Source organism: Remersonia thermophila, chromosome 3 (assembly GCF_042764415.1).
Source record: "Remersonia thermophila strain ATCC 22073 chromosome 3, whole genome shotgun sequence".
NCBI lineage: Eukaryota > Fungi > Ascomycota > Sordariomycetes > Sordariales > Chaetomiaceae > Remersonia > Remersonia thermophila.
Window position 1 is genome coordinate 1767244 of NC_092219.1, and position 23209 is coordinate 1790452.

The 23209-nt window shown below is 63.8% G+C and overlaps 8 protein-coding genes across 8 annotated transcripts; 4 read left to right on the forward strand and 4 right to left on the reverse strand.

Moving 5' to 3' along the window:
- Positions 1-256: 256 nt before the first annotated feature.
- Positions 257-1285, forward strand: VTJ83DRAFT_3316 (uncharacterized protein; the record flags this gene model as incomplete). The annotated part of the gene is made up of 1 exon (XM_071009681.1): positions 257-1285. The coding sequence occupies one exon, from the start codon at positions 257-259 to the stop codon at positions 1283-1285; it is 1029 nt and encodes a 342-aa protein (XP_070867194.1).
- Positions 1286-2991: 1706 nt separating this feature from the next.
- On the forward strand, positions 2992-8393 carry VTJ83DRAFT_3317 (uncharacterized protein; the record flags this gene model as incomplete). Its single annotated transcript, XM_071009682.1, has 4 exons — positions 2992-2994; positions 3110-3831; positions 3979-4228; positions 4284-8393. The coding sequence occupies 4 exons, from the start codon at positions 2992-2994 to the stop codon at positions 8391-8393; spliced, it is 5085 nt and encodes a 1694-aa protein (XP_070867195.1).
- A 533-nt stretch (positions 8394-8926) lies between these two features.
- VTJ83DRAFT_3318 (uncharacterized protein) lies at positions 8927-11039 on the reverse strand (the record flags this gene model as incomplete). Its single annotated transcript, XM_071009683.1, has 4 exons — positions 8927-9133; positions 9197-9675; positions 9724-10420; positions 10494-11039. The coding sequence occupies 4 exons, from the start codon at positions 11037-11039 to the stop codon at positions 8927-8929; spliced, it is 1929 nt and encodes a 642-aa protein (XP_070867196.1).
- Positions 11040-11624: 585 nt separating this feature from the next.
- Positions 11625-13007, forward strand: VTJ83DRAFT_3319 (uncharacterized protein; the record flags this gene model as incomplete). The annotated part of the gene is made up of 1 exon (XM_071009684.1): positions 11625-13007. The coding sequence occupies one exon, from the start codon at positions 11625-11627 to the stop codon at positions 13005-13007; it is 1383 nt and encodes a 460-aa protein (XP_070867197.1).
- Positions 13008-13342: 335 nt separating this feature from the next.
- On the reverse strand, positions 13343-17033 carry VTJ83DRAFT_3320 (uncharacterized protein; the record flags this gene model as incomplete). The annotated part of the gene is made up of 3 exons (XM_071009686.1): positions 13343-13494; positions 13606-16945; positions 17007-17033. 3 exons carry the CDS (start codon positions 17031-17033, stop codon positions 13343-13345), a joined length of 3519 nt encoding a protein of 1172 aa, XP_070867198.1.
- An 864-nt stretch (positions 17034-17897) lies between these two features.
- On the forward strand, positions 17898-19025 carry VTJ83DRAFT_3321 (uncharacterized protein; the record flags this gene model as incomplete). Its single annotated transcript, XM_071009687.1, has 1 exon — positions 17898-19025. One exon carries the CDS (start codon positions 17898-17900, stop codon positions 19023-19025), a length of 1128 nt encoding a protein of 375 aa, XP_070867199.1.
- Positions 19026-19199: 174 nt separating this feature from the next.
- On the reverse strand, positions 19200-20147 carry VTJ83DRAFT_3322 (uncharacterized protein; the record flags this gene model as incomplete). The annotated part of the gene is made up of 3 exons (XM_071009688.1): positions 19200-19310; positions 19379-19986; positions 20081-20147. The coding sequence occupies 3 exons, from the start codon at positions 20145-20147 to the stop codon at positions 19200-19202; spliced, it is 786 nt and encodes a 261-aa protein (XP_070867200.1).
- A 956-nt stretch (positions 20148-21103) lies between these two features.
- On the reverse strand, positions 21104-22753 carry VTJ83DRAFT_3323 (uncharacterized protein; the record flags this gene model as incomplete). Its single annotated transcript, XM_071009689.1, has 2 exons — positions 21104-22286; positions 22347-22753. The coding sequence occupies 2 exons, from the start codon at positions 22751-22753 to the stop codon at positions 21104-21106; spliced, it is 1590 nt and encodes a 529-aa protein (XP_070867201.1).
- Between the last annotated feature and the right edge of the window lie 456 nt (positions 22754-23209).

Here is a 23209-nt window from a genome sequence, read left to right on the forward strand (position 1 = left end):
TTCAGGCGGTCAATCGACATGTTGTTCCAACCAAACAAAAAGCTTGAAGCACTACATGCGCTCTTCCAACCACACGGTCAAGGCAGCACGACCTGAGGCGAAAAGAGCTCCATTGTGCTAGGTGCTTTTTCCCCCTTTCTTGTTGCTTCATCTTGTCGCTGGCCTTGAATCGATGCCTGTGTCTTGGTTTGCCCACTGTTGATCCCCCCCAAAAAGAAAGCCGCACAATCCACAGCGCCACCCACCTCCGTCCAGGATGGACGTCGACAGCCCTGATCGGGCCGACCGGGCCAACCAGAGGACCAACCGCAAACCCCGCGATGATTCCGCGACCGAGGACGGACGAAGGTACAGAAACAGAGATGACGAGACCGGGCGACGGAGCCATCGGTCCAGGTCGCGCGATAGAGGCCGCCGGCAGCGCTCGAGAACGCCGGAATCAAAACATCGGAGGTCACGGTCGAGAGACCGAGAGAGGAGGAGAGACAAGGATAGTGAGATTGACAGACGACGAGACCGCGATCGGGACCGTGACCGTGACAGGGACCGCGACCGCGAGAGTCGCAGGCAGAGGAGCCGCGAGCGAGGAAGTGCGAGGCGCGACCTTGATGAGGACGACCGGAGAGGACGCCTAGGCAGGCGAAGGAGCCCTGCAGAGCGCTCGCGTTCAAGAAGCAAGCACCGGGGCGATACCGACCAACCCGGTTCGAGCAACGGGCGAAGCCTCATCAAACGGTCAGGCCCCCTACCCTCTCAGAACGACTCGTTCGCCATGAGCAAGGGTGAAGCGCCCGAGAAGCCCGTCGAGAAGCCCAACTTTGGCAACTCCGGCGTCCTCGCCGCCGCCTCGAACTCGGTCGTCCAAGCCGACGGCACCACCATCACGCTCAAGTACCACGAGCCGGCCGAGGCCCGGCTGCCCCGCGATTCGTGGAAGCTTTTCGTGTTCAAGGACCAGGACATTGTCGACACGATCGAGCTCAGCACGCGCACCTGCTGGCTGGTCGGGCGCGAATTGGCGGTCGTCGACATCGCCGCCCAGCATCCCAGCATCAGCAAGCAGCACGCCGTCATTCAGTTCCGCTACACCGAGAAGCGCAACGAGTACGGCGACAAGATCGGCCGCGTGAAACCGTACCTCATCGATCTCGAGAGCGCCAACGGCACCATGCTGAACCATGCCAAGGTCCCCGAGAGTCGATACCTGGAACTTCGCAACAAGGACATGATCCAGTTTGGCTCGAGCACGAGGGAATACGTGCTCGTGCAGGCTCCCAAGGACTGAGCCGTGGTTGTTTGGCGGGACAAATTCCCGAAAAGCGTCATCTGATGTGTGCCACTCTGCTTCGATCCCGGACAATTCCTTGTTTTCCTTAGGTGCCACCGGCGACCCCCCTTTTCTGTTCTCACCATGGCCACAAGAATGCACTGCCAAAGAGGGTTGACGATGTCGGTGGGTAACACCCGGTCGATCTGCCGGCATGGGCTGCGTTGAGGCTCGTGTTGCCCAAGAAAATACCCGCCCAGTCGTCCGACCCATGATCTGAGGAAACCGGCGGCCGGGGGTGGCGCGCAAAGTGGCTTGCTTGCGGCTCTGCTGTGCTATGCAGGGCGCACGCTTGGCTCCGGAATCGGTCGGTCCTCAATCCAGTGAGCGAGCAGAATCAACCCCTTTCCAGACACGGGCCTCCGATGACTCTTCAAGGGCCACGTGCCACTGTATTGCAGTAAAACCAGCGCCTTTCCAGGATGACGTGAATGCGCTATTTGCGGTGATGTGCAGCGTACCCGGGGCAGCCTCAACAGGCGCTGGAGAGCAGGATCAGGCGTAGAGAGAACGCCTGAGGGCGCCAGGCAGCTCTATTTCAAGCTAGAGCGAACTAGCTCTTCTAAGCCTCCAAGAACTGACGTATCGCAAAAACGATGACGCAAGCTTCCTCCCAGAGGCTCGTCCGAAGTGAGGTGAGGGATCAAGACCTGATTCTCGGTGAGCAGCTCCCGCAACGTTGGTCAACAATTTCATGACATTTTGAGCATGTGGTTTCCCTTCTCAATACCGATGTGCAGCCAGCGTCGCAGCGGCCTCTAGATTCTCCCTACTGTGCAGGTCACCCACGGGTACGGCACCACACATCGTGTGCTACGACCCTGGTCACTGGGACACCCTCTCGGCGGCAACCCTTGGGGCTGTCTTGGCCGGGGAGCGAACCCGGGCCCGCCGTGGTGGGAGCAGAGCGGCTGAATGGGTTGACAGGGTTTGGAGCTGCAGAATCCCAAACGTCGATTCGCAGCGGGGGAGGGGGGCGTTCCTCTCTGGCAGCGCTTCTCAGCAGCATGCATCCCGCCCCTTGAATCCAACGACACCGAAGCGCGAGCGAGCTGAAGAAAAAGGATTGGAGCCCAATACAACCAAAAGGAATAACACAGATTGGGGGCAGTCCTTCTGACTGGACGCAGGATGGACTGCCCCGGCAAGGAAAAGGGGTGTGCTCAGCTGGCCCTGTTGCCCGCCGCGTGACAAGTCCCTGGACCTACTCTCCCCGCGTTTCCCTTCTCCTCCCCGCAGTTTAGTAAACGCCGACCACCTTGCCAACACCTGTGCTCCTTGCTGTCCGGGCAAGGTCGGGGTCGTGGATTCTTTGCTTCAAACCCTATGCCTCGAAGGCTGCCTGTGGAGGCTCCCTGATGGATGATCAACACCACGAAACAAGGCGGTTTGGAAGATTCGATAGGCCGAGAAGTAACTGCTTGCATCGCACGTCCTCAGGCTCCCCGTGCCTCCCGGGCCGCCCCATCTCTGGTTCTTTACGACCTCGGCGATGCGCTCGTGGCTGAGGCGCAGGCACCGACCTGCAAACTGGTTGCGTATTATATATAAGATTGCCCATCTGCATATCCACGGCACCTGGACTCCGCGTACGACGCTGAGGAACGTCCCGAAGCGAGCCTTCTTGTATACTCATATTGGCCCTCTGCTAGCACAGCGTCAGCATGGTAAGTGCCGAGCCCGGCCCGTCCCGCCAACATGGCGGCGAGGCTTCCAAAAATAAAATAAAGGAAAAAAGAAAGAAAAAGAAAAACGACCGAGCAGCTTACACTCCCAACCCAGGCCACCATCAACAGACAACCGGGCCGATTCGAGATCACGGCCGTCTGCCACCACCCGCAAGCCCGAGCCGACATTGTGCTCGTCCACGGCCTCAATGGCGCCCCTGCAAAGACCTGGCTCGCCCCGAACGGCGTGTTTTGGCCCACCGACCTGCTCCCTGCGGAGCTGTACGACAGTAAGAAAAAGGTCCTACCTGCCAACATCCTGACGTACGGATACAACGCCGATGTCTACGGCGGCTTCTGGGAACGCCAGCGCAAGAGCCCCAGCGACAACTTCATCCACCACCATGCCCAAACCCTCGTCGCCACGCTCACGGCCTACCGCAAGAGCCAGGGCACCGAACGCCTGCCCATCATCTGGGTCGCGCACAGCTTGGGGGGCATCCTGACCAAGCGCGCGCTGCTCTACTCCAACGACCTGCGCGACCCGCACCAAGAGGACCTGAGGTCCATTTATGTGTCGACCTACGGCATCATTTTCTTGGGTACGCCGCACGGCGGTGCGGATATAGCGGCCTGGGGCGCCGTGGTGGAGCGCATGGCCGATGCTCTTGTTCCCAAAAAGATCATCACGACCGAGTCGGTGCTGCTCAAGACGCTCAAGAAAGACAGCGAGACGCTGCAGCAGATTACGAACCATTTCCTCGATATCTACCAGCGGTTCAAGATTCACATGGTTCATGAGAGCCACAAGACCAGCGCCAAGGGCGGCATGGTACAGTACGTACTACCCTCCCCCCTTTTTCTTTCTTGCTCTTCTTCTTTTTTTTTCTTCTTTTGCCCAATGCCTTACTCGTCATGTTTCACGCCATCGGATGCGTGATGTCCGACTGCAACGTTTGGCAGAGCTCCGCTGACAGCTCCCAGGTTCCTGGTCGTGGACGCCGTGTCGGCCAGCCCGCAGCTGCCCGGTGTCAGGTACTATGGCGTCGAGGCCACGCACTCGGGCATGTGCAAGTTTGAGAGCGCCAACGCGCCGGGCTGGAGCACCATCTCGGGGGCCATCCGCGACTGGATCGTCGAAGCCCCGGAGGTCATCTTGATCCGGTGGGAGGTGGAGGAGGACCAGCGGCGTGTGAGGGCAAATCTTGAAAGCTTTGAGCGGGCAAGACTTTACGTAAGGAGACGCCCAGTGTCGCGTCAGCAAACGTCCTTTTGACTGACCGGAGCAGGATACCACCCTTCGACTTGGTGGACAGAGCAACACAGCGCTGCCCGGACCCGGAGGGTCCGTCCTGGCGCCTCTCCTCCCTCCTCCCACGTCCGGCACACCCGCCAGCGCCGCCGCCCCTGCCCCTGACGCCTCTCACGCTCCAAAAGCCCTCCCTCCTGCCCCCGACCCGCCGCCAGCGCCCCCGCCCGGACACGAACATGACCGCGAGCCCCTCTTCATCCGCCCCGAAAAGTTCCGCCCCAACTCCTACTTCATCGGCCGCGAGGATGAGCTGCGCGGTCTGCACGAGATGCTGATGGATCGCAAGCGCCGGCTGCAGGGCACGTCGGCCGTGCTGATCCAGTGCCTCCCCGGCGGCGGCAAGACGCACATCGCCCGCGAGTACGTCTTTCGACACAAGGACGACTACCCTGGCGGCGTGTACTGGGTGCGTGCCAAGTCCCGGCACGAGCTCGAGCACTGGTTTTGGCGCATCGCGCGCAACGAGGCGCTCAAGGGGCTGGTGGACCAGCGGGACGTGCAGGAGCTGAGGGATCCGAGCAAGATTGTGCCGGTCGTGAGGGAGTGGCTGAGCTCGCAGTCCGAGTGGCTGCTTGTTTTCGACGGGGTGCATTTTGATATCGAGGGGCTGCACGAGTTCATCCCGGACGCGAGAAACACGAGCATCATCTACACGTCGACGGAGCGGGCTGTCACCGGCGACCCGCGGTTTGACAACCCGCAGGTCATGGAGCTGGGGCCGCTGACGCTCCAGGAGGCGACGGAGCTGTTGCTGCTCGAGATGGAGCGCAAGAAGCCGTGGAGCGCCGAGGACCAGGACCTGGCGGCGAAGCTGGTCGAGCTGATGGGGCGGCTGCCGCTGATGATTCACGTCGCCGCTCAGCACCTCAAGGCGACGAGGGAGCCGCTGGCCCGCTACCTCAAGTCGTACCGCTCCCGGCCCAAGGCGGGCGATCTCCCGGCGTACAAGGCGGTGCGCGACCAGCTCGAGATCCGCGGCGAAACGGCCGCCCTGAACCTCATGTCTCTGCTCGTCTTCTTCGACCAGCATGTCCCTGTCGAGATGGTGATGCTCGGCCTCTCGGCCCTCGACAACACCACCCCCGTCAAGACCTGCGACGCCACCCACCGCAGCGCCAGCCTCAACAACACCCTCAAGGTGCTCATCGCCTTCGCGCTGCTCGAGCGCTCCGAGAGCGACGACATCTCTCCGACCAGCTCGCGCAGCTCCGGCCATGGCTTCGACCGCCATGCCGACTACCTCGACCTGCTGCGCATCCACAGCGTCGTCCAGGCCTTCTTCATCGACACGCTCGAGGAACAGCACCAGCTGCCCTTCTGGCTCGAGCGCGCCGTGCACCTCTGGGCGCGGTCTTACGACGAGGCCGACCGTCGCATTCGCGAAGACCCCGGCGTCGGCTTGCCGGACGACTACCGCCGTTTCGACATCCACGGGGCGAAGCTGCTGCAGCACCTGAGACGGTTCCAGCGGCGGCATCCCAAGCTCGCGGGCGCGCGCGCGCTGCTGGAGGAAAGGATGGCCCAGATCCGCGGCCGCATCGAGGAGCTCTCGCACGCCGTGCAGGCGCACATCGTGGATGGTTCGGCCGCGGAGCCCTTGACGAGCGTGTTTGACCGGCTCAGCACGTCATCACAGTCGGACGCCGCCACGATCCAGTCCCATGACAGCAGCCGGCTCCCCAGCCGCGTCAACTCCGTCCGGCATACCGGCGGCGCGTTTGTCCAGTCGCCGGCGGCGTTGGAGTTTCCCCAGCGCGAGGCCCTGCCGTGGAACACCCCCTACCCCGAGATCCCTGCCATGCCGCCCACGCCAGGGATTCTTTTCGACGGATACGACGCCAGCAGCGCCGTGTCCACCGCGCCGGAGGAGGACGACGATCGGAACACGCTCGTGATCTCGCTCCCCGACACGCAGATCCACGTCGGCGAATTGACAGACATCGTCTCGCTGTCGCCTGATCCGGCCGACCGCCGCCCGGGGACGAGCAGCAGCGGCGGTCGGTCTTCCTACTTTCACGACTGGCAGGCCGCCATCCCAAGCCACCGCGTCATCCGCCGGCAGGAGACGCGCCGGTACCATGACCGCGCCGGGGCGTGGCGCGACAAGACGATCAGCGATCCGCGCGTTGGGCTGAGCCCGGCGGTGGCGGTAGGGTCGGTCGTGGTGGGCCCCAGCCACGGCCCTACCCGGCGGGAGACCGTCGCGGGGTCGTCGCGGCCGGGACCTACGACGGCGCAGAGCGAGGCCGCGGTGCACCTGCACAGGATCAAGCAGGCCGCGCCGCCGTCTCCCAAGCTGGGCGCTGGGGGCGAATGGGGCAATGACCAGCCGGCCTCTCCCTCCTCCGCTCGCCCCATGACGCTGGTCGGGCGGAACAGCTGGTCGGTGCCGCAAGTCGTCAAGACGCCCGCCACCGACGTCGCCGAGGTCCCGCCTGAAGCCTTCTCCAGCGGGATCGCGCAGGCGCTGTCGTCGCCCAAGAGCTGGACGGCCGCGACCCTTCGTTTGCTCAAGAAAGCGGTGCTCCCGTCCGACAAGAAGGCGGCCGAGAAAGCAGCAACGCCTGCGAGACCGCAGAGCCAAGGCCAGCTGTCAAGCCACAGCCACAGTCAAGCCCCAACCCAGGCCGCGGCCGAGGACGGGTCGGGGATCGTCGTGCCTCCATCACCGCTGTTCCGTGGCAGCCGCTCGGCCAGCTCCAGCCCGGCGAGCTACGCGTCCCCTTTCTCGCCGCCTTCCTTCTCAGGGCCGCCGACAGAGGACCTCCCTCCGGCCGGCCGACCCGGTGGTGTTCCCGCCGCCGTCCGAAGATGGGATACGTACGCCTATCCCCCGGACAGCACGCGCATGCCATCCTCAAGCGTGGCTGAGTGGGCCACGGCCGGAGGCACAGGCAGAGCGCATGGCCGGCACCCAGAGGATCCCGTGTCGCTGTCCTACCCGTCCCTGTCCCCGCTTCCAGGCACGCAGCAGCACCCACACCAGCAGCTTGCCATCCGCGGCGGCCCGCCGGGAGGGTACTCGTCCCAACCCATGTCGCGGGCCGGGTCACACCAGTCTAGCAGCGGCGGCGTCAGCGGCAGCGCGTTTGGCAACACCCGCTCGCACACGATGCACAACTACCACCAACAGCATCCTCAGGAATACGCAGGAGGGGCGCTGGTGGTGGTCCATTCCCCTCCCACCCGCTCCTCCTCGCCCTCCCGGCGCGACGCGGCCGCGACGGCTCACGACGCCAACGGCGGAAGCGGCAGCGACAGCGTCCCGATCCCCACCCCAGCACTCCCCATCCGCTTCACCTCGGGCATAGGCACGTTTCCGGGAGTCGGAGGAGGAGGAGGAGGAGGAGGAGGAGGCGTACCGCCGCCACCGTCGTCCTTCACCCGCGCCTACCCCCCGTCCTACACCGAAACCGAGCCCTCCCCGCGTCTTGACCCGGCCTTCCCTGACGTCGACACGAGCTACCGCCGCTGGGAGGTGCAGAACCAGCAGCGCCAGCGCCATCTCCGCCACGCCCAGCCCCCGTACCCGACGTCATTCCACCAACCTCCCGCTCCCGGCCTGTCCACCCAAGGCGGCCGGGGCCCAGGGCCGGGGGCAGGGGCCGTAGGGCTAGGCCTTACCCACGGCGACGGCCGCGGCCAGGGTCACGGCCAAGGCCAAGCCTACGGCCAAATCATCGCCCACGACCTCGCCGGCGTCACCGGCGGCAGCGAGCTCCCGCAAACCCTGCCACCGCCGCATCCCGCGCTTCCCCCCCGGGCCGTGAGCGTGCTCGTCCAAGGCGAAGGCCAAGGCCAAGGCCCAGGCGCCGGCGGCGAGCCCATGTCCCGCTCCGCGTCGGCGCCGGGCAAGACGGGCGTGGCGGCGGGGATCCGGATGGACAACGGGACGGTGGTGGGGTTCGGGGCCCCGGCGACGACCCCGTCGGCGCTCGCTCCGGCGGCGGCGGGGCCGGGGGGCGGGAGCCACGGCCGCGCCGCGTCTCCTCGAGGAGGAGGAGGAGGAGGAGGAGGAGGCGTGCGGCGCGGGAGGGCGGGGAGTTTCCCCGGGACGGGGGGCGGGAGGAGCAGGTTCGAAGGGTAAGACGGCTCGGAGGGAGCATCTGGAGGAGCGAAAAAGGCTCAGCGTGTGTGCGCGTCGATAGATGTTGAACTTTGGTTTGTTTTTTTTGCATTGGGCGTTACGGATATCATTTGTATGTCGGCTATCTATCTATTTGTTCATGATGTTTAAAGACGCATGAGAAATGGACGCCTGCTCATGGTATTGTTGGCTTTCATTACATGCCCAGACGAGTCCCTGCATTCTCATCCCGTCTTGTCGATGTTGTTGGCGTGTGGCCCATCACGACTTCACCCACCATCGACATCGCGACTGATTCCTCGTGCATCAAAAAATCGTGGAATTATAATCCTGCTCCTCGGTATCAACCGGCAGCACTCTCGGTGATGGATTTGGAACGTCGATTCCCTCCTCTTCCCTCCCGCTGAGCAGACACTACTACGGCCTGTGCCTTGAGTGTACCGGATGTCAACGATGCTTCTCACACACGCGCTCACGCCGCCAGCCATGCCAAGCAACTCCGAGCCCGCTCTGTCCGAAACCACGAGTCACCGCTATGCAACACTGAACTCCGGGATCAGACCCATCTCCTGCTTCACCTCGCCCCCGACCTTGTACGATACGCGCCACCTAAGCTTGACGGATTCCACCTTGCTGTCCCTGCTCCCGGCGTGCCACACACTCATGGATTGCGTCACACCTCGGCTCTGCTTCGGCTCCAACGCCCTCCCCGTCTGCGGTTTCAACTGCAGCTCGTAGCCCTGAATGAACAACGTCAGCCGTTGCATCTTGAAGCGTTCAAGCGTGGTTTGGGGAGATCCTACTCTTGTCACGGCAACCTCGAAATGCAGCTCCGTGAGTCGCTGTGCCGTGTTGTTCGAAAACGCAAACAGCAGCTGCACCGCCGCATCGGCGGCTGTCGCACGGCTCGCCACCATGTCGATCTTCAAGCTTGTGTTGCTCACGGCAACGCGGTGTTCCTTGGGCAGCTGTGGCGCCTCTGGAGGCAGCGCCGAGGCGAAGTTCCACTCGTCGTCGTCGTTCGCCGGGGCGGCTGGCGACTGCGCAGGCGCGGGGGGTGTCGGCGAGAGCGATGCCAGCGCTGCGAAGGGGTCCGCGGAGGGTTGCTGTGACGGCGGGGAGAAGGCCGGCTTGGAAGGCTGCGGCGTGGCTGACTGCGACGCGGGAGCGGAGGTCAAGGAGGAGAACTGGGAGAACGAGGCGGGGGATGCGGACGTGGGGACCTGGCCCCTGGCGCTGTTGTTTTGCGTCATGGATGATAGCAAGGCGGGACCGGGGATATCTGCGAGGGTCAGCACTGGACTCTGCGGCGCGGCTCCGAGGATCTCACTGGTGTTGGCTCCGAAGCCAAGCGCTATCCCACCTGTCTGCCCAAAGCTGCTGCTTGGCTCCCCTAATGACAGGCCGAGGAGATCATCCTCGACCCCGGCCGTCCGAGACGGCTTCTGAGGAGCGGCCGAACTGCCGCCGTTGGCGTCGCCGTCGTCCAGGTCGATGAGCGACAGCTCCTTGGAGGCTCCCTTCCCGGACGTCGTCGAGGCGGCGCCGGCGCCGGCGCCGGGGCCCGAGCCGGGCTGGGCGAGACGTTTCGCTCCTTCGATGTCTCCCTTCTTGAGCAGCTTGTAGCGTTCGACGGTGCGGTGTATGCTGTCGTTGATCTCGAGCAGCCTGGCCACGGCCTCGTGGTCGTCCGACTCCTCCTCGCACATCTTTTGAATCTTGGGTTGAGCGCTCGTCAAGGCGGCGGCGAGCTCGGAGAAGACGTCCCCGTCGACGATCTTGTCTCCGGGCTGGAAGGCCTCGAGCCTTTCCTCGAGCAGCCTCGCCTTTTGTTGGACCTTGGCCACCTCCTCGGCGGCCTTGGCGCGGTAGTCGACCTTGGAGCGCGTGTCGTAGCCGGCCATGATCTTCATGAGCTTGTTGGCTTCGCGCAGGTCCTCGGGGGTGCCTCGCCGGATGAGCTCCTGCAGCTTGGCGGATTGCGCCTCGCGCTCCTCCTCCTCCATCTCCTCGGCGGATTTGAGGTTCTGGCTTGGTTAGCAAAACATGCTGCAGGGCGCCCGGGCGGAGCCGGGGGGGCGAGAAGGGGCCGGGTCCTACATCGCTCGGGTTCAGCACGGCGGCGTCCTCGCGGCGGACCTCGGGGAAGGTGTAGCCCTTGTAGCTCAGAAGGCGGTGCATGTCCCGGATGAAGCCCAGATCCTCCTTGTAGCGGCTCGTTTCGCAAATGGTGGAGCGCCATTCCTCAATGGCTTCGAGAATCTTGAGCTGGACGCGCGAGGGGCGGATGGGGGGCCGTTCGGGAAAGCGGCGGACGAGCTCGTTGAGGAACTCCTTGGTGCTGATCTGCAGGTGGAAGGGATAGCCGCAGTTCTTGACGCAGATGTCGAGGAGGTTGAGGGCCAGCAGCGAGACGTTGGGGTTGCGGTGGTTGATGTAGCCGACGATGGCGACGGCGGCCTCGCGCGGGGCCGAGCCCTTCTTGGCATTGATCAGGTCGGCGATCTCGAGGTTGAGGGCGAGGTTGGGCTCGTAGTTTTCGGGGCTGCAGGCGGCTTGAATGTAGCGCTGGAGCTGCGACTGGGCCGGGGCGCCCATATCGGCCCAGCGGTCCCGGGCGGCGTACCGCGCCGAAGCGGCCTCCATGGGTGCGGGTGTGGGTGCGGATGTGGGTGCGGGTGCGGGTGCGGGTGCGGATGTGGATGCGGATGCGGAGGCTCGGGTGATCGTGATTACGACAACGATGCCGCGGGTTGGGTTCGCTCGCCGTTGGAGGTGTCGAGAGGATACGTGGCTACGGAGGGGAGGGAGGGAGCTGGGGTATCCTTCTGGCTGATGCCTCTCTGCCTTGGCTAAGGGGCAGGACCAGGCAGCATGGCACCGTGCTCAGCTTGGGGGGAGCTCAGAGACCGGAGGTTGGTTGCGTTGCGTTGGATGGATGGAGCTTTGGGCCGGTCGGGGCGGGAGTGAGTGGATGGACATTGGGGGACGAATCATGCTTTGGTACATATCGTGTCCCCCCAAGGCTGCGATAACTGAATACTGCCAAGCCCCTAAGCAGGACCCCACCAAGCCCCGCGCCGATGATGCAATCAACGGGGAGCCCCGCCATGGCCCATGGACCAAGACGGTTTAACCTTCATGGTCTTGGTCTCCAAAATTTCTTGTCTTCCATTAACACCAACACCACCACCACCACCACCACCCTCTTACCACTTCACAGCCGCCACCATGGTCCGCCATAAAAAGGACAACTTTGCCCGAGGCGGCAAGCACCACAACCGTCCCGCCCCGCGATACCTTCGACGTCCAGCCGACAACGGCGAGAACGAAAAGGACGACCCCCAGAACCATGGCTACCCCTCCACCAACACCTCCTCTTCCGGCCGCCCTCCCTTCAAAGCCGCATGCTGGGATCTCGGCCACTGCGACCCCAAGCGCTGCTCCGGCAAGCGCCTCATCAAGCTCGGCCTGATGCGCGAGCTCCACCTGGGCCAGCGCCACGCCGGCGTCGTCATCACGCCTAACGGCAAGCGCACGCTCTCGCCCGCCGACCGCCCCCTGCTGGAGCAGTACGGCGCCGCCGTCGTCGAGTGCTCGTGGGCCCGCACCAAGGAGGTGCAGTGGTCCAAGGTCGGCGGCAAGTGCGAGCGTCTGCTGCCGTACCTGGTCGCCGCCAACACGGTCAACTACGGCCGCCCCTGGAGGCTCAACTGCGTCGAGGCGCTGGCCGCCGCCTTCGCCATCTGCGGCCGGAGGGAGTGGGCCGAGCAGATCCTGGCCCCCTTCTCGTACGGCTCCGCCTTCCTCGAGATCAACGACGCCTTGTTCAAAAGGTACGCCGCGTGCGAGGATGAGGAGGCTGTGAAGAAGGTGGAGCAGCAGTGGATGGAGCGGCTGGACCGCGAGTACACCGAGAGCCGGGAGGACGGAGACCCGGATGATCTGTGGGCGGGCGGGAACGTCAACCGGCGGGCACCGGTGGACTCTGACGACGACGACGACGACGATGACGACGACGAAGAAGACCAAGAAGAAGACAAAGACGGCGACAACAAGTCCATCGACGGGATCTACCTCGGCAAGAAACCACCCCAGCCGGCGCCCCCAGGCGGCGCAGAACCCGACCCCGACGACCCCCCTGCCGAGCGCGACCGCTACGCCCTGCCGCCTTCCGACTCGGAATCCGACGACGCCGCCGAAATGGAGGCCATCCGGCGCAAGATCCTCGCCTCCAAGCCCTTCGCCACCCCGGCCGACGGGCCCTCGTCGGAATCCCCCGCCGACCGCACCAAGCTGGGAGGAGCCGGCAAGCCGCACATAGCCACCATCCCGCGCCCCGAGCCTCGGTACAAGTCGGACTCGGACGCCGAGCCGGACTCGGACAACGACAAGGGCGTGGGGTCCGGCTCGGATGATGACGACGACGATGGCGACGGCGTTGGCGACGAAGGTGACGACGCCGAGTTTGATAGCATCATCGACGCGACGCCCGTGACGGACCGGATCGGGCTGATCAAGCTCCAGAAAGAACGCGCGAGGATCCAGAGCGCCGCCAGCACGACCAAGAAGACCTTTTCGTCCGGGAGCGTGTCGGCGCCGAGGAGATGGTGAAGCCCTCGCCGCAGAGGTCACAAAAGAAGCGTGTACACCACACCGGATGACAGCTACGCCAGGTTCGAAAAAGAAAAGGGGGCTTTATTGTACAGCTGTATCATACCCATCTATGGATGGCATCCGTTCTCCCGCGCTACCTAATTTTCGTAAAGAATCCCTTCCCACCTACGCCCAGTCTATCGCCTCCGAATGCATTCCATGCTTATCCCGACTCAAGAACATAGGGGAAGGTAGGTAGATCGGTATCATACATAGAAGTACACGTCTCTGCCACGCGGCAGGGACATCAGGCTCGCAACCCCCCTTCCCTCCCCCCCTCCGCGCCTTTGCGCTCACAGGCTCCTCTTCTCGGCAATCTCCTCGTACGTCTGGATGATATCCCCCTCCTGCAGCTCGTCCCAGCCGGCAAACGACATGCCGCACTCGCTGCCCTTGCGCATCTCGTCCACATCCTTCTTGACGTGCTTGAGCGTCTCGATGGTGCCTGTTGTTGTTTTTGTTCTCGTGGGTCAGCCATGCATAACAGAAAAAGAAAAAAAAAACAACCGGGAAGAAGATCAAAAAGAAAAAACAAGAAAAAGAGGCGGCAACTCACCCTCGTACACATTCTCCCCGCCGCGGATGACGCGCGCCCTGGACCCCTTCTTGATGACACCGTTGCCGACACGGCACCCGGCAATGTTCTTAAACCTCCTCCCGCGGACGTTGATGGGGAAGATCTGCAGCACCTCGGCCTCGCCCATCACCTTCTTCACCACCACCGTCGGCAGCGCGTCCGACAGCTTGCCCCTCACGGCCTCGATCAGGTGGTAGATGACGTTGTGCTCGAGGATCGGCACCTTGGCGTCCGCCGCCATGCGCCGGATCGGGTTCGGCACGGGCAGGTTGAAGTTGATGATGGTCGCCCCCGACACCGCGGCGTGCTCCACGTCGGACTCCGTGAGCTGCCCGGGGGCGGCGACCAGGACCTTGGCGCGCACCTCGTGGTTGCCCTGCTCCTGGAGCGCCGCCGAGACGGCCTCGACGGAGCCGCGGACGTCGCCCTTGATGACGAAGGGAACGTAGGTGATGCGGGACGAGGCGGCCGTTTCGGCATCGGCGTCGGCGGCGGCGTCGGCGCTGGCGCTGGCGGCGGCTTCCTCGAGAGCCTTTTGGCGCTCCTTGTCCCGGCGGTCCTGCTCCTGCTGCGCCATCTGCGCGATGGCTTCGCCGCGCTCGCGGATCTCCTCGCGGTAGCGGACCGCCGCCTTGGCGCGCGATTCGTCGGGGGCCTGGAGGACCTGGTCGCCTGCCTCGGGGGGCTCTTTCCAGCCGAGGACCTCGACGGCGGTTCCGGGGGGCGCCTCGTCAACCTCGACGCCCGCCTCGTTGCGCATCAGGCGCACCTTGGCGTGCACGCACCCGGCCACGACGTGGTTGCCCCGCCGCAGCGTGCCGCGCTTGACCAGCACGGTCGCCACGCGGCCTACGGGTTTGATGGTCGACTCGAGCACCCAGCCCTCGACCGGCCCGTCTTGCTCGGCGCGGATATCGAGCATCTCGGCCAGCAGGAGAATGTTTTCCTCGAGGTCGGCCATGCCCTGTCCCGTCTTGCCGCTGACGCACACGACCTGGACGTCGCCGCCGTAATCCTCGATCTCGACGCCGTGGGCCGCCAGGTCTGCCTTCACACGATCGACGTTGGCTTCCGGCTTGTCCACCTTGTTGATGGCCACGATGATCGGCACATTGGCGGCGCGCGCGTGCTTGATCGCCTCGAGGGTCTGAGGCATGACGCTGTCGTCGGCGGCGACTACCAGGACGACCATGTCGGTCACGAAGGCGCCGCGCTGACGCATGGCGAGGAACGCGGCGTGGCCGGGCGTGTCCAAAAAGGTGATTTGCTTGCCGGAGGAGAGGGTGACGGAGAAGGCGCCGATGTGCTGCGTGATGCCGCCGTGTTCTTGCGACACGATGGAGGACTTGCGGAGGTAGTCGAGGAGGGTCGTCTTGCCGTGGTCGACGTGGCCCATGATGGTGACGACAGGAGGCCGGAGGGGGAGGGAGGAGGGGTCCTCGGCGGGGGGCCGGGGCTTGAGATCTTCGGACTCGCCCGTGTCAACCGTCGGGTCGAAGCCGTATTCTTGCGCCACGAGCGCCGCCGTCTCGCCCGTGAGGATGTTGTCCTTGCCGACGTCCTCGAACCCAAACTCCTCCAGCTGACGGACAAAGGCATCGACCTTTTGACCCAGCGCCACGGCCAGGTTCGTGACGCTGATGTACTCGGGGAGGAAGATGGGAGTCGGCGCGGCCGCGGCGAGCTCAGCCTGTCTCCGCTTCTCTGCCTCGCGCTCCGCCTTCCTGCGGCGCCGCTCCTCGTAGAGATCCTCGTCCCAGTCGTCCTCCTCGTCCTCGTCGTTTCTGCGGCGGCCACCGGACCTCTTGGGCCTCTCGCGGGCCTCACGCTCCCGTTCTCTGCGCCGATCGGCTTTCCTGCGGTCGCTCTCGCTCCCCGCCGCGTACGAGAACCCCGCAGCAGGCGATTGCGTCTGCTTTTCTTGCAGCTCGCGCGCGATCCGTTGAGTCTTTGCGCGCCTCGTGTCCTCGGTAAACCCCTCCGCCCAGGCCCACTGCTCATCCTCGGATTTCTTGGCTGCCGACTTGTCCTTGTTGGCCTCATTGACGCTCTTCTCCAACAGCTTCCAAGCCTCCTCGCCCGACGCCGAGGTGCTCGTCTCCAGGGCCGTCCACGGGTCCCCGCCAGATGTTTGCGATGGCGTCCCCTTTGGAACTTCTGGGACGGGTCGGGTTCGTCCTCTCCTCGTGAGGTTCTTCCACTCGGTATCGGACTCTGCGTTGGTAAGGGAGTTAAGCACGCCGGATGCTGGCATGGCCGCGAGCAGCGATTTGGTAAGGTCCTGCAACCCTCCCGGGCTGGTCTTTCCCTTCTGTTGCGACGCGGGGTTGCCCCGGGCTTGGCTCTCGAGAGCCTCCGGGGCAGCAGGTTGAGGAGGAGCCTGGGCCGGAGGAGAAGGTCTCGGGGGCGGAGCCACTACCGGCGGTGGCGGTTGCGCTGCCCATGACGGCAGCTTTGGTGGCGGGGCCACTACCGGCGGTGGCGGTTGTGAGGCCCAGGCCGGCATCGTCGGTGCCGGAGGCGCCGGGGGTTTTCTAATCGACGCCGCCGGCGTGGCTGTGGCCGACGGGACATGGGCAGGTTGGGGAGCTTCTGTCGGCGGGGACTGTGGCGTGGAGGCCACTGACTGCGTTCCTGTCGACGGGGGCGAGGGCTTTGGCGACGGAGCTGCTGGCGCATTTGCACTCGGCGTATTTGCACTCGGCGCAGGGGCGGCCTGAGCAGGTTTGGGTGGCTCGGCGGGAGCGGACTTTTGTGGCGAAGCTGCCGTCGAGGAGGGTGGTTGAGCTCTCGAGGTCGGCGCCTGTGGCGACGGAGACCCTGAGCCAGTTTCGGTCCGGGCTGGCGCGGCCTGAGCAGGCGGGACGTTGACAGGCTGGGGAGCCGGTGCCGGAGGGGATTTTGGTGGTGGCGCTACCACCGGCGGCGGCGGTTGCGTGGCCCAGGCCGGGACTTTGGGCGGCGGAGCCACGACGGGCGGCGGTGGCTGAGTCGCCCAGGCCGGGAGCTTCGGGGCCGAATAGGACCGCCGAGGCATCAGGGGGCCGCCCAGGGGCCGCACCGTGGGCAACGCGGGCCTGCTCGGGGAAACGGACGGGAGGTCGAGGACCCCATGGCTGCGCTGCCCGGCGACGATGGACGATTGCGGCAAGTGGCGGGCCAGGGTCGAAAGGTTACGGGGCTTTCCTATGCCATCGCCGGTGGTCGTCAAGGGCCGTAGGGCCAGGCGGAACGAGGAGCGGGACGAGGGAGGGGTCGAGGGAGGGGCCGAGCGGGAGATGAAGCGGCAGAGAAGGCACGCAGACGGGCGTCTCTGCTTCTGCACGCCGGTTAGCGTTGGGTCACTGCGTGCATGGCACGGCGGTGCGTCAGCGACCTACCTGCTGCCAGAGTCCATGTCGCATCATGGCTGGGTCGGGCAGGGCATGGCGTGCGGCCGAGTTGTGAGGGAGATATTCGTGCCAATGCCACGGCCGTTTCTTCAAAAAGTTCCCCAAAATTTCGACCCAGCGCAACGTCCCGCGATTGACGGGGCCGGGTTGCGATAAGCTTATCGCCGGCGCGACGTCAGTGGGTGGGTTGGTTACTGTGTACTATATTACTGCGTACCTAGTTACCGAACACAGTCCACAGTACATGGAAGCCGCGTAAAGTTACCTGCCTTACGCACTCGTTATCCGCGACCGGGGGCGACGAGCTGTTCACACAAGGAAAAGCTTCCATGATTCTTCAAGCGTGCTAATGCATAGCCTGGAACTCCAGATCCTTTCCCACCTCGGCGGCGATTCAGCCATGTGCCACTCCGTCTTGTTGAGCTTGCATCGGGAGAATGAACGGGGATCCTTGAGCTGTGAAACGCTCGTCATCCAGAATACGGCCTTGACGAACGACCTGCCGTCCTGGGTTAGGGTCCTGGGGGTTTCCATCTTCCATTTCAACCACCCCTTGAAAGCTCCCTGCCCGATTCTCACTCGCCATCTTTCCACGTCAACAACATCCCCTGGACGTCCGCTGCCGAGGCTCGACCTGCTGGCCATATTTCCACGGAGGCGGCGCTCTCGGGTCTTTTTCTAGCTCTTTGTCTCCCCCGTTCTTTTTTTTTTTTCTTTTTCAACTTGACCCGTCCGGCTCGGGATCGTCTACATAATTCACCTGGGAGGATCGTCTGCCTTACCTTACCTCAGCAACGCTCCTCTCTCATCGCCTCTCATCAACCTCTCCCTCTGCATCTCATCTCATTTCATCCACCACCAACTTCAAAGGGAAAAAAAATGGCGCCAAAGCAAACCTCCAAAGCCCGACTCTCCGGCTCGGGCACCAAATCCTCCTCCTCCGCCCCAACCAAACCTCCTTACCCCTTTCAATACGCTCCTCCCGCCCTCGCCCCCTTCACCTCCACCCTATCTCCCGGCCCGCTCTACATCGCGCACGTCGACCCCCGCCCGGCCACCTTCAAGCGCAACCTCTTCCTCGTCCCCGTGGCGCTCAACCTCGCCGTCGTCGCCGCCTTCGTCTGGCGCGTCTGGCACATCGGCCCGTACTACTTCGCCCTGCTCGCCGCCGCGTTCGGGCACGACACGGGCGCGCTGCCGCCGGGCCCCGAGGCGACCGCCACGCTGCTGAGCGCCGAGGGCCTGACCTGGGCGGAGCTCGGGCGGGCGATCCTCGCGAGGGCCGGGACCTTCATGCTCGACTTTGTCCTCGCCGTCTTCGTCTGGCCGTGGCCGTGGGAGTTCGCCGTCGGCTCGGGCGGGAGGGGGTCCCCGCTGCGCTGGCGGCTCGCGGTGGGGTTCCGCGGGGACGAGGTGTACGTGCGCCGGAGCCGGGAGGGCGTCGACAAGCTGGTCGGCGAGCACCTGAAGAAGACGGGCGGCGGGGTGGACCTGCTGGACGCGGACGCCAAGGCCGCCAAGGAGGCGCGCCAGGCGCTGGTGAACCGCGTCCGGGCGGCGACGGCGCCGCTGCTGATGCAGCAGAAGACGGGGTACCTGCTGATGGATGGGGACTGGGACCTGGACTGGAGGGCCATGGTGAACGCGACGAAGCTGGCGGACAAGAAGGAGATTGGGCTGGGGGATCTGGGGATGGGAGTGGCGCTGCTGCATCACGACAAGTTCGGCTGGCTGACGGTGGACTTTGGGGCGGGGGATGCGACCGAGCAGGACAAGCGCCGCAGGCAGGTGTTTGCGTTCCGCGATGCGCTGGCCAAGCTGGGCAAGGAGGATCTGTTCTTCCGCTGGATCGAAATGGTCCAGTTCGAGACGTCGCAGCCGGGCGGGTTTACGCCCGATAGGCAGATCAAGGCTGCCCAGAAGATCCGGGAAATGTTCCAGGAGCACGGCATCGATTTCGATGGCCTGTGGAAGGCGGCCGTGGGCACCGACGATCTCGGCATGTAGGGCCGGGAGCGTGGTTTGTGCTTGTATAACAGCATGTATACATAGATAGAGAGGGACAGAAGGAAGGGTGCATATATCTGGCGGTGGAAAAAAAAAAAAAAAGAAAGAAATGGAAGAGATCCGCTCCGTTGACGCATTCAAGGTTCCTGGCACTCCACCCGGAGACAGCCCCTTTTATTTCTTCTTGCCCTTCTTCCCCAGCGCTGCCTCGCGCCGCTTCGCCTCCCTGGCCTCGATCGCCGCCTTCTTGATCCTCTCTTGTTCCTCCTTCTCCTCCTTCTCAGCCTGCTCGCGACCGTCAGTCAGCCATTCCGTAGGGAGGGGATGGTCCGGTCGAGGACCCCGAGACCTACCTGTTTCCTCGCCGCTTCGGCCTCGCGCCTCTCGCGAATGATCCTCAGCCTCTCCAGGTCCGCCTTGGCCTGATCCGTCTTGCCCTGCTCGTGCAGCTTGCGGTACCGCTCCTTGGCCGCCTGCGCCTCGAGGGCCTCGCGCTCGCGCCGGCTCGGCGCCGAGGCGTCCGACCCGACCCTCAGCCTCCCCATGCCGTCCGCCACCCCGTCAACCTCGCCCCGGGCCTGCTTGCGCGCCTTGCTCGAGTGGTTCGGGTTCGCCGGCATATCGTCATCCTCGTCCCCGTCCTCCTCGTCCTCCGACTCGCTAGGCGGCAGGTCCCCCACCTGCACGGCACGCTGGGAGCGGGCGATGGCGGCCTCCTTGCGCGCCTTCTTCTGCTGCCGGCGCTCCTCGCGGCTGAGCTCGGTCTGCTCGGGAGGGGGGATGATGATCGAGGAGGGGCCGCCCCGGGCGTCGTCGTCGGACCCGGACTCGGAGCCGTCGGAGGAGCCTTCGTCGCTGCTGTCGTCCATGGCCCGTTGATGCTGGGCATCGATGCTCCACATGCTAATCTCGTTGCCATCGGCGTCGACCGGGCGAAGGTCGCGGGAGTAATGCTTGCCGCCTACGAGAAGGGCGCGTCAGTGATTCGCTTCCCCGCGGGGGGGGGGGGCGTGTTCATGCTGGAGCATGCAGGCTTGGAGCTTTGATCCGCTTACCTCCACGGGTGGGCTTTTTGAACTTGCCCCCACGACCGCGGGAGCTTGCGCCAGGACGGCCAGACATGATGGGTGGTTGTCAGGCTGTGTTTGTTGCAAGGTGGAGGTCGAGTTTGCGACGAGGGGATCACCGCCTCGGGATGTGGGTGAGCGATGGCAGCAAGTAGAAGGAAGAAGAGAGCAGCGTCCCTGTAGGGGAGAAAAAGAGAGAAAAAATTCTGAAGCCGCGTTCTTGTCAAGGAAACGCCCAGGCCTCTTAAGTCTGCTCCTGGCACAACCGTTACACACGGTTCCGCTGGGAATGAGGACGACCAAACGGAACGTTTATTTACGGACCAGGTCTCGCCGGATGACAGATACCCCGCCATCAAAGGCTCGCAGCGGCATGGCACCGCGGGGCTACGAGCGCCATCCAAGGCGACGAACCGCAAGGCACCCAATCACACGACGTGCGGTTTCACGCCAAGGGCCCACTTGGGGGACCAGCTCCTGATTGGTTGCGCCCGTCTCCGCCCCACAATCCCGCGTATTGAAAAGTTTCCCAACGCGCAACGTCTCTTCCTCCTCTTTCTCTCCTTCTCTTCTCATCAACATAAAACTGTTCCTTCATATTCACTCCGGGTTTAGCCAACCATTCATACACCGTGGCATTCTGGAGGGGAAACTGGAGGATAGACCAAAATTCTTGCACTTACCCTCTCTCTTCGGCAGCCTCGCGCTGACGTCGGAGGGAGAGAAATTATTGCCTTGAGACATGCCCTCCAAACGCCATGCTGCTCTGTTTTCCCTTTTCTCCGCGCCGCGCTGCTTCCTTGCTACGAGCAGTCGAGCTAGAATTCAACACGGCATCCCCTTGCTGCTTGGGCGGGTCTCTCTGCTCGCCAGCGGCGAGGGAGATGGGGGTGCTGACGCCGAGGTGGTTCCGCTTGGGTGTTTGTTCGCGTTGCGGCGATCGATGATCGGCGTACGGAGCTGATGCGGACGCTCGGTCGGGATGCTTCCTCTCCTTGAGATGGAATTGTGCTACGGTTGGGTCGTCGCCCTGTCTTGGCCCCGATCTGCCGGATGTGTTGCGGCGTCCTTGTCCTGGCCGCCGGCCTCGTTCTCTTTGCCGTCCTTGCTGCCGGTCCTGTCGTTTCGCCAGCGGCGTTCCCAGTCGCTTCGAGCATAAAGGATCCGGCACAAACGTTTCGTCTGTGGGGTGACGCCGGGGACGGTCGACAGCCGAACGTGCACGAACCGCTGGCTGGGCACGGGGATCCTGTTGACCGCCAGGGAGAAGCCCGTGTCCTCGGCGTTCGGCTGGCGGGTCTTGTGATCGTAGAGCCCGAGAAACGTAAACACCTGGTGCACGGGTATGCGCCAGGGCTGCCGAAGGCCCATTCCGGTGCGCCGTTCGGAAACCCCCGCCATGGCCCGGCCGGCTGGCCTGTGGTTTCTGGGCCTCCGTCGATGTGCGTCAACGGGGCGCAAGGGTTGCGAGTGCGGGATCGGCCTCAGAAGCAACGAATCAATGTAGTACGTATTACTGATGTCCACGGACTCGCGCGGGTCGATCGTTACGCCGTGCCCGAGAAGCGCCTGCGTGTATGCTTCAAAGAAGGTCGCGTCTTCGCTGACGCGAACCCGAGTCCATCCCGGCATTGCGTTGAGGCGTACGGGCAGTGTGATATCCACGATCCCGAGGGCAGGGAATTTGGAGAGGTGTTGAAACTCGGTCTCTGAGATGGTGTGCCACTCCGATATGATGCGGAGAACTAGCAGCTTGGAAAACCCGCATGCCTTTTCTGCACGTTGGGCCCAGGCCTCGTATAAGCGGTGGTCTAGCACGATGTCTCCCTTTGGTTGCTCCTGCTGGACCAATTCCAGGACGCGGAGGGGAAGATCCGTCAGGAGGACAAGATCGCACCGCCAGAAACGCTCGACGTCCTCGAGGCACAGGTGCACAAGACACTGGTCTAGCCTGATCATCGGGATGAGGTGTGGGATCAGCGCATCCCCTCGGTGGAAGATCTCCTTGTGATAGCGGTACATGCCTATCGTGAGCATTCTTTCTTTGTCGCCGCCGTACCGACCATGGGCGGGCGCCTCGCACGGATTACGGCGCTGCTTCTCCGCCTCTGCAGCAGCTTCCTGGCTCAGCCACTCCTGGCACGAGCTCGCCAGGCTCCCGCCGACGATGTTCCACGCATGCAACGACATGTTCCTGGTTTGTAGCGTCTTGTCAATCAAAGCGGCATCGAAGGCGTCCTGGGCGGCAGCTTACCTGGTGGCCAAGTCCCTCCACAGCTGCCACCGCTGGTCCAGGCGTATGTCGTCGATCGACCTGCGGTCGGCCGCGTGGATGTTGTCTGCCAGCACGCGCAGGCACATCGAGGCGAGTCCGCGAGGGGCTTTGCCGTGCTGCTTGGTCCTGCCTTTGCGCAGACGAGGGAGCGCGAGGTTGTCGTCGTGCTGAAGCGTCCAGTCGTCCCATGCGTCTGAATACGCCTCCGCTAGCAGGGCTAGCGTTCGTCCGACGTCTTCATCATAGGAACCGCGGCTGCCTTCAAGCGTCCCATTGCCTGTGCTTCGCTGATGGCAGGGCAAAGATGACGCCGCGAAGGAAGCGGGGGTGTAGCCCAGGGAGTGGGTGTTTGCGCCGGCCACCTTGCCATCGGCTGTTGGGCCCATTGCATCGGATGCTTCGGAACAAACAGTACACCTGAAATGCAGTAACGAAATCAGTTTCAGAGTAAAAATAACGTTGTGCTTATGCTTCGTGTCCGTGTCGCAGCGGTGAGCCGAGCTGACGAATGGACGAACAGGCTGCCCAAATCGGGCTGACGCGAGAGGCAGGGTGATGCTACAACCCCATGCTCTTGGAACCACTACCTTTGTAAGATATGCAGATACCCATGTGTTGCCACCCACAGAGGTCGGCTGGCCGGTCAACATATCAAGCAGGGAACGGCAACAGCGTCCCATTCACCGATCATGGCCAATCGATTCTTGTGAGTTGGATACCTTGAGGAAGTGAGAAAAGCCAGAGAGCTCAAGAATGGTAGCCGTGGATGAAGTGACTTGAGACCACAGGAGAGGAGGGTGATGAGCGCGAGCGTTCAGGCGCATCAAAGCCAGGTCTTGCTA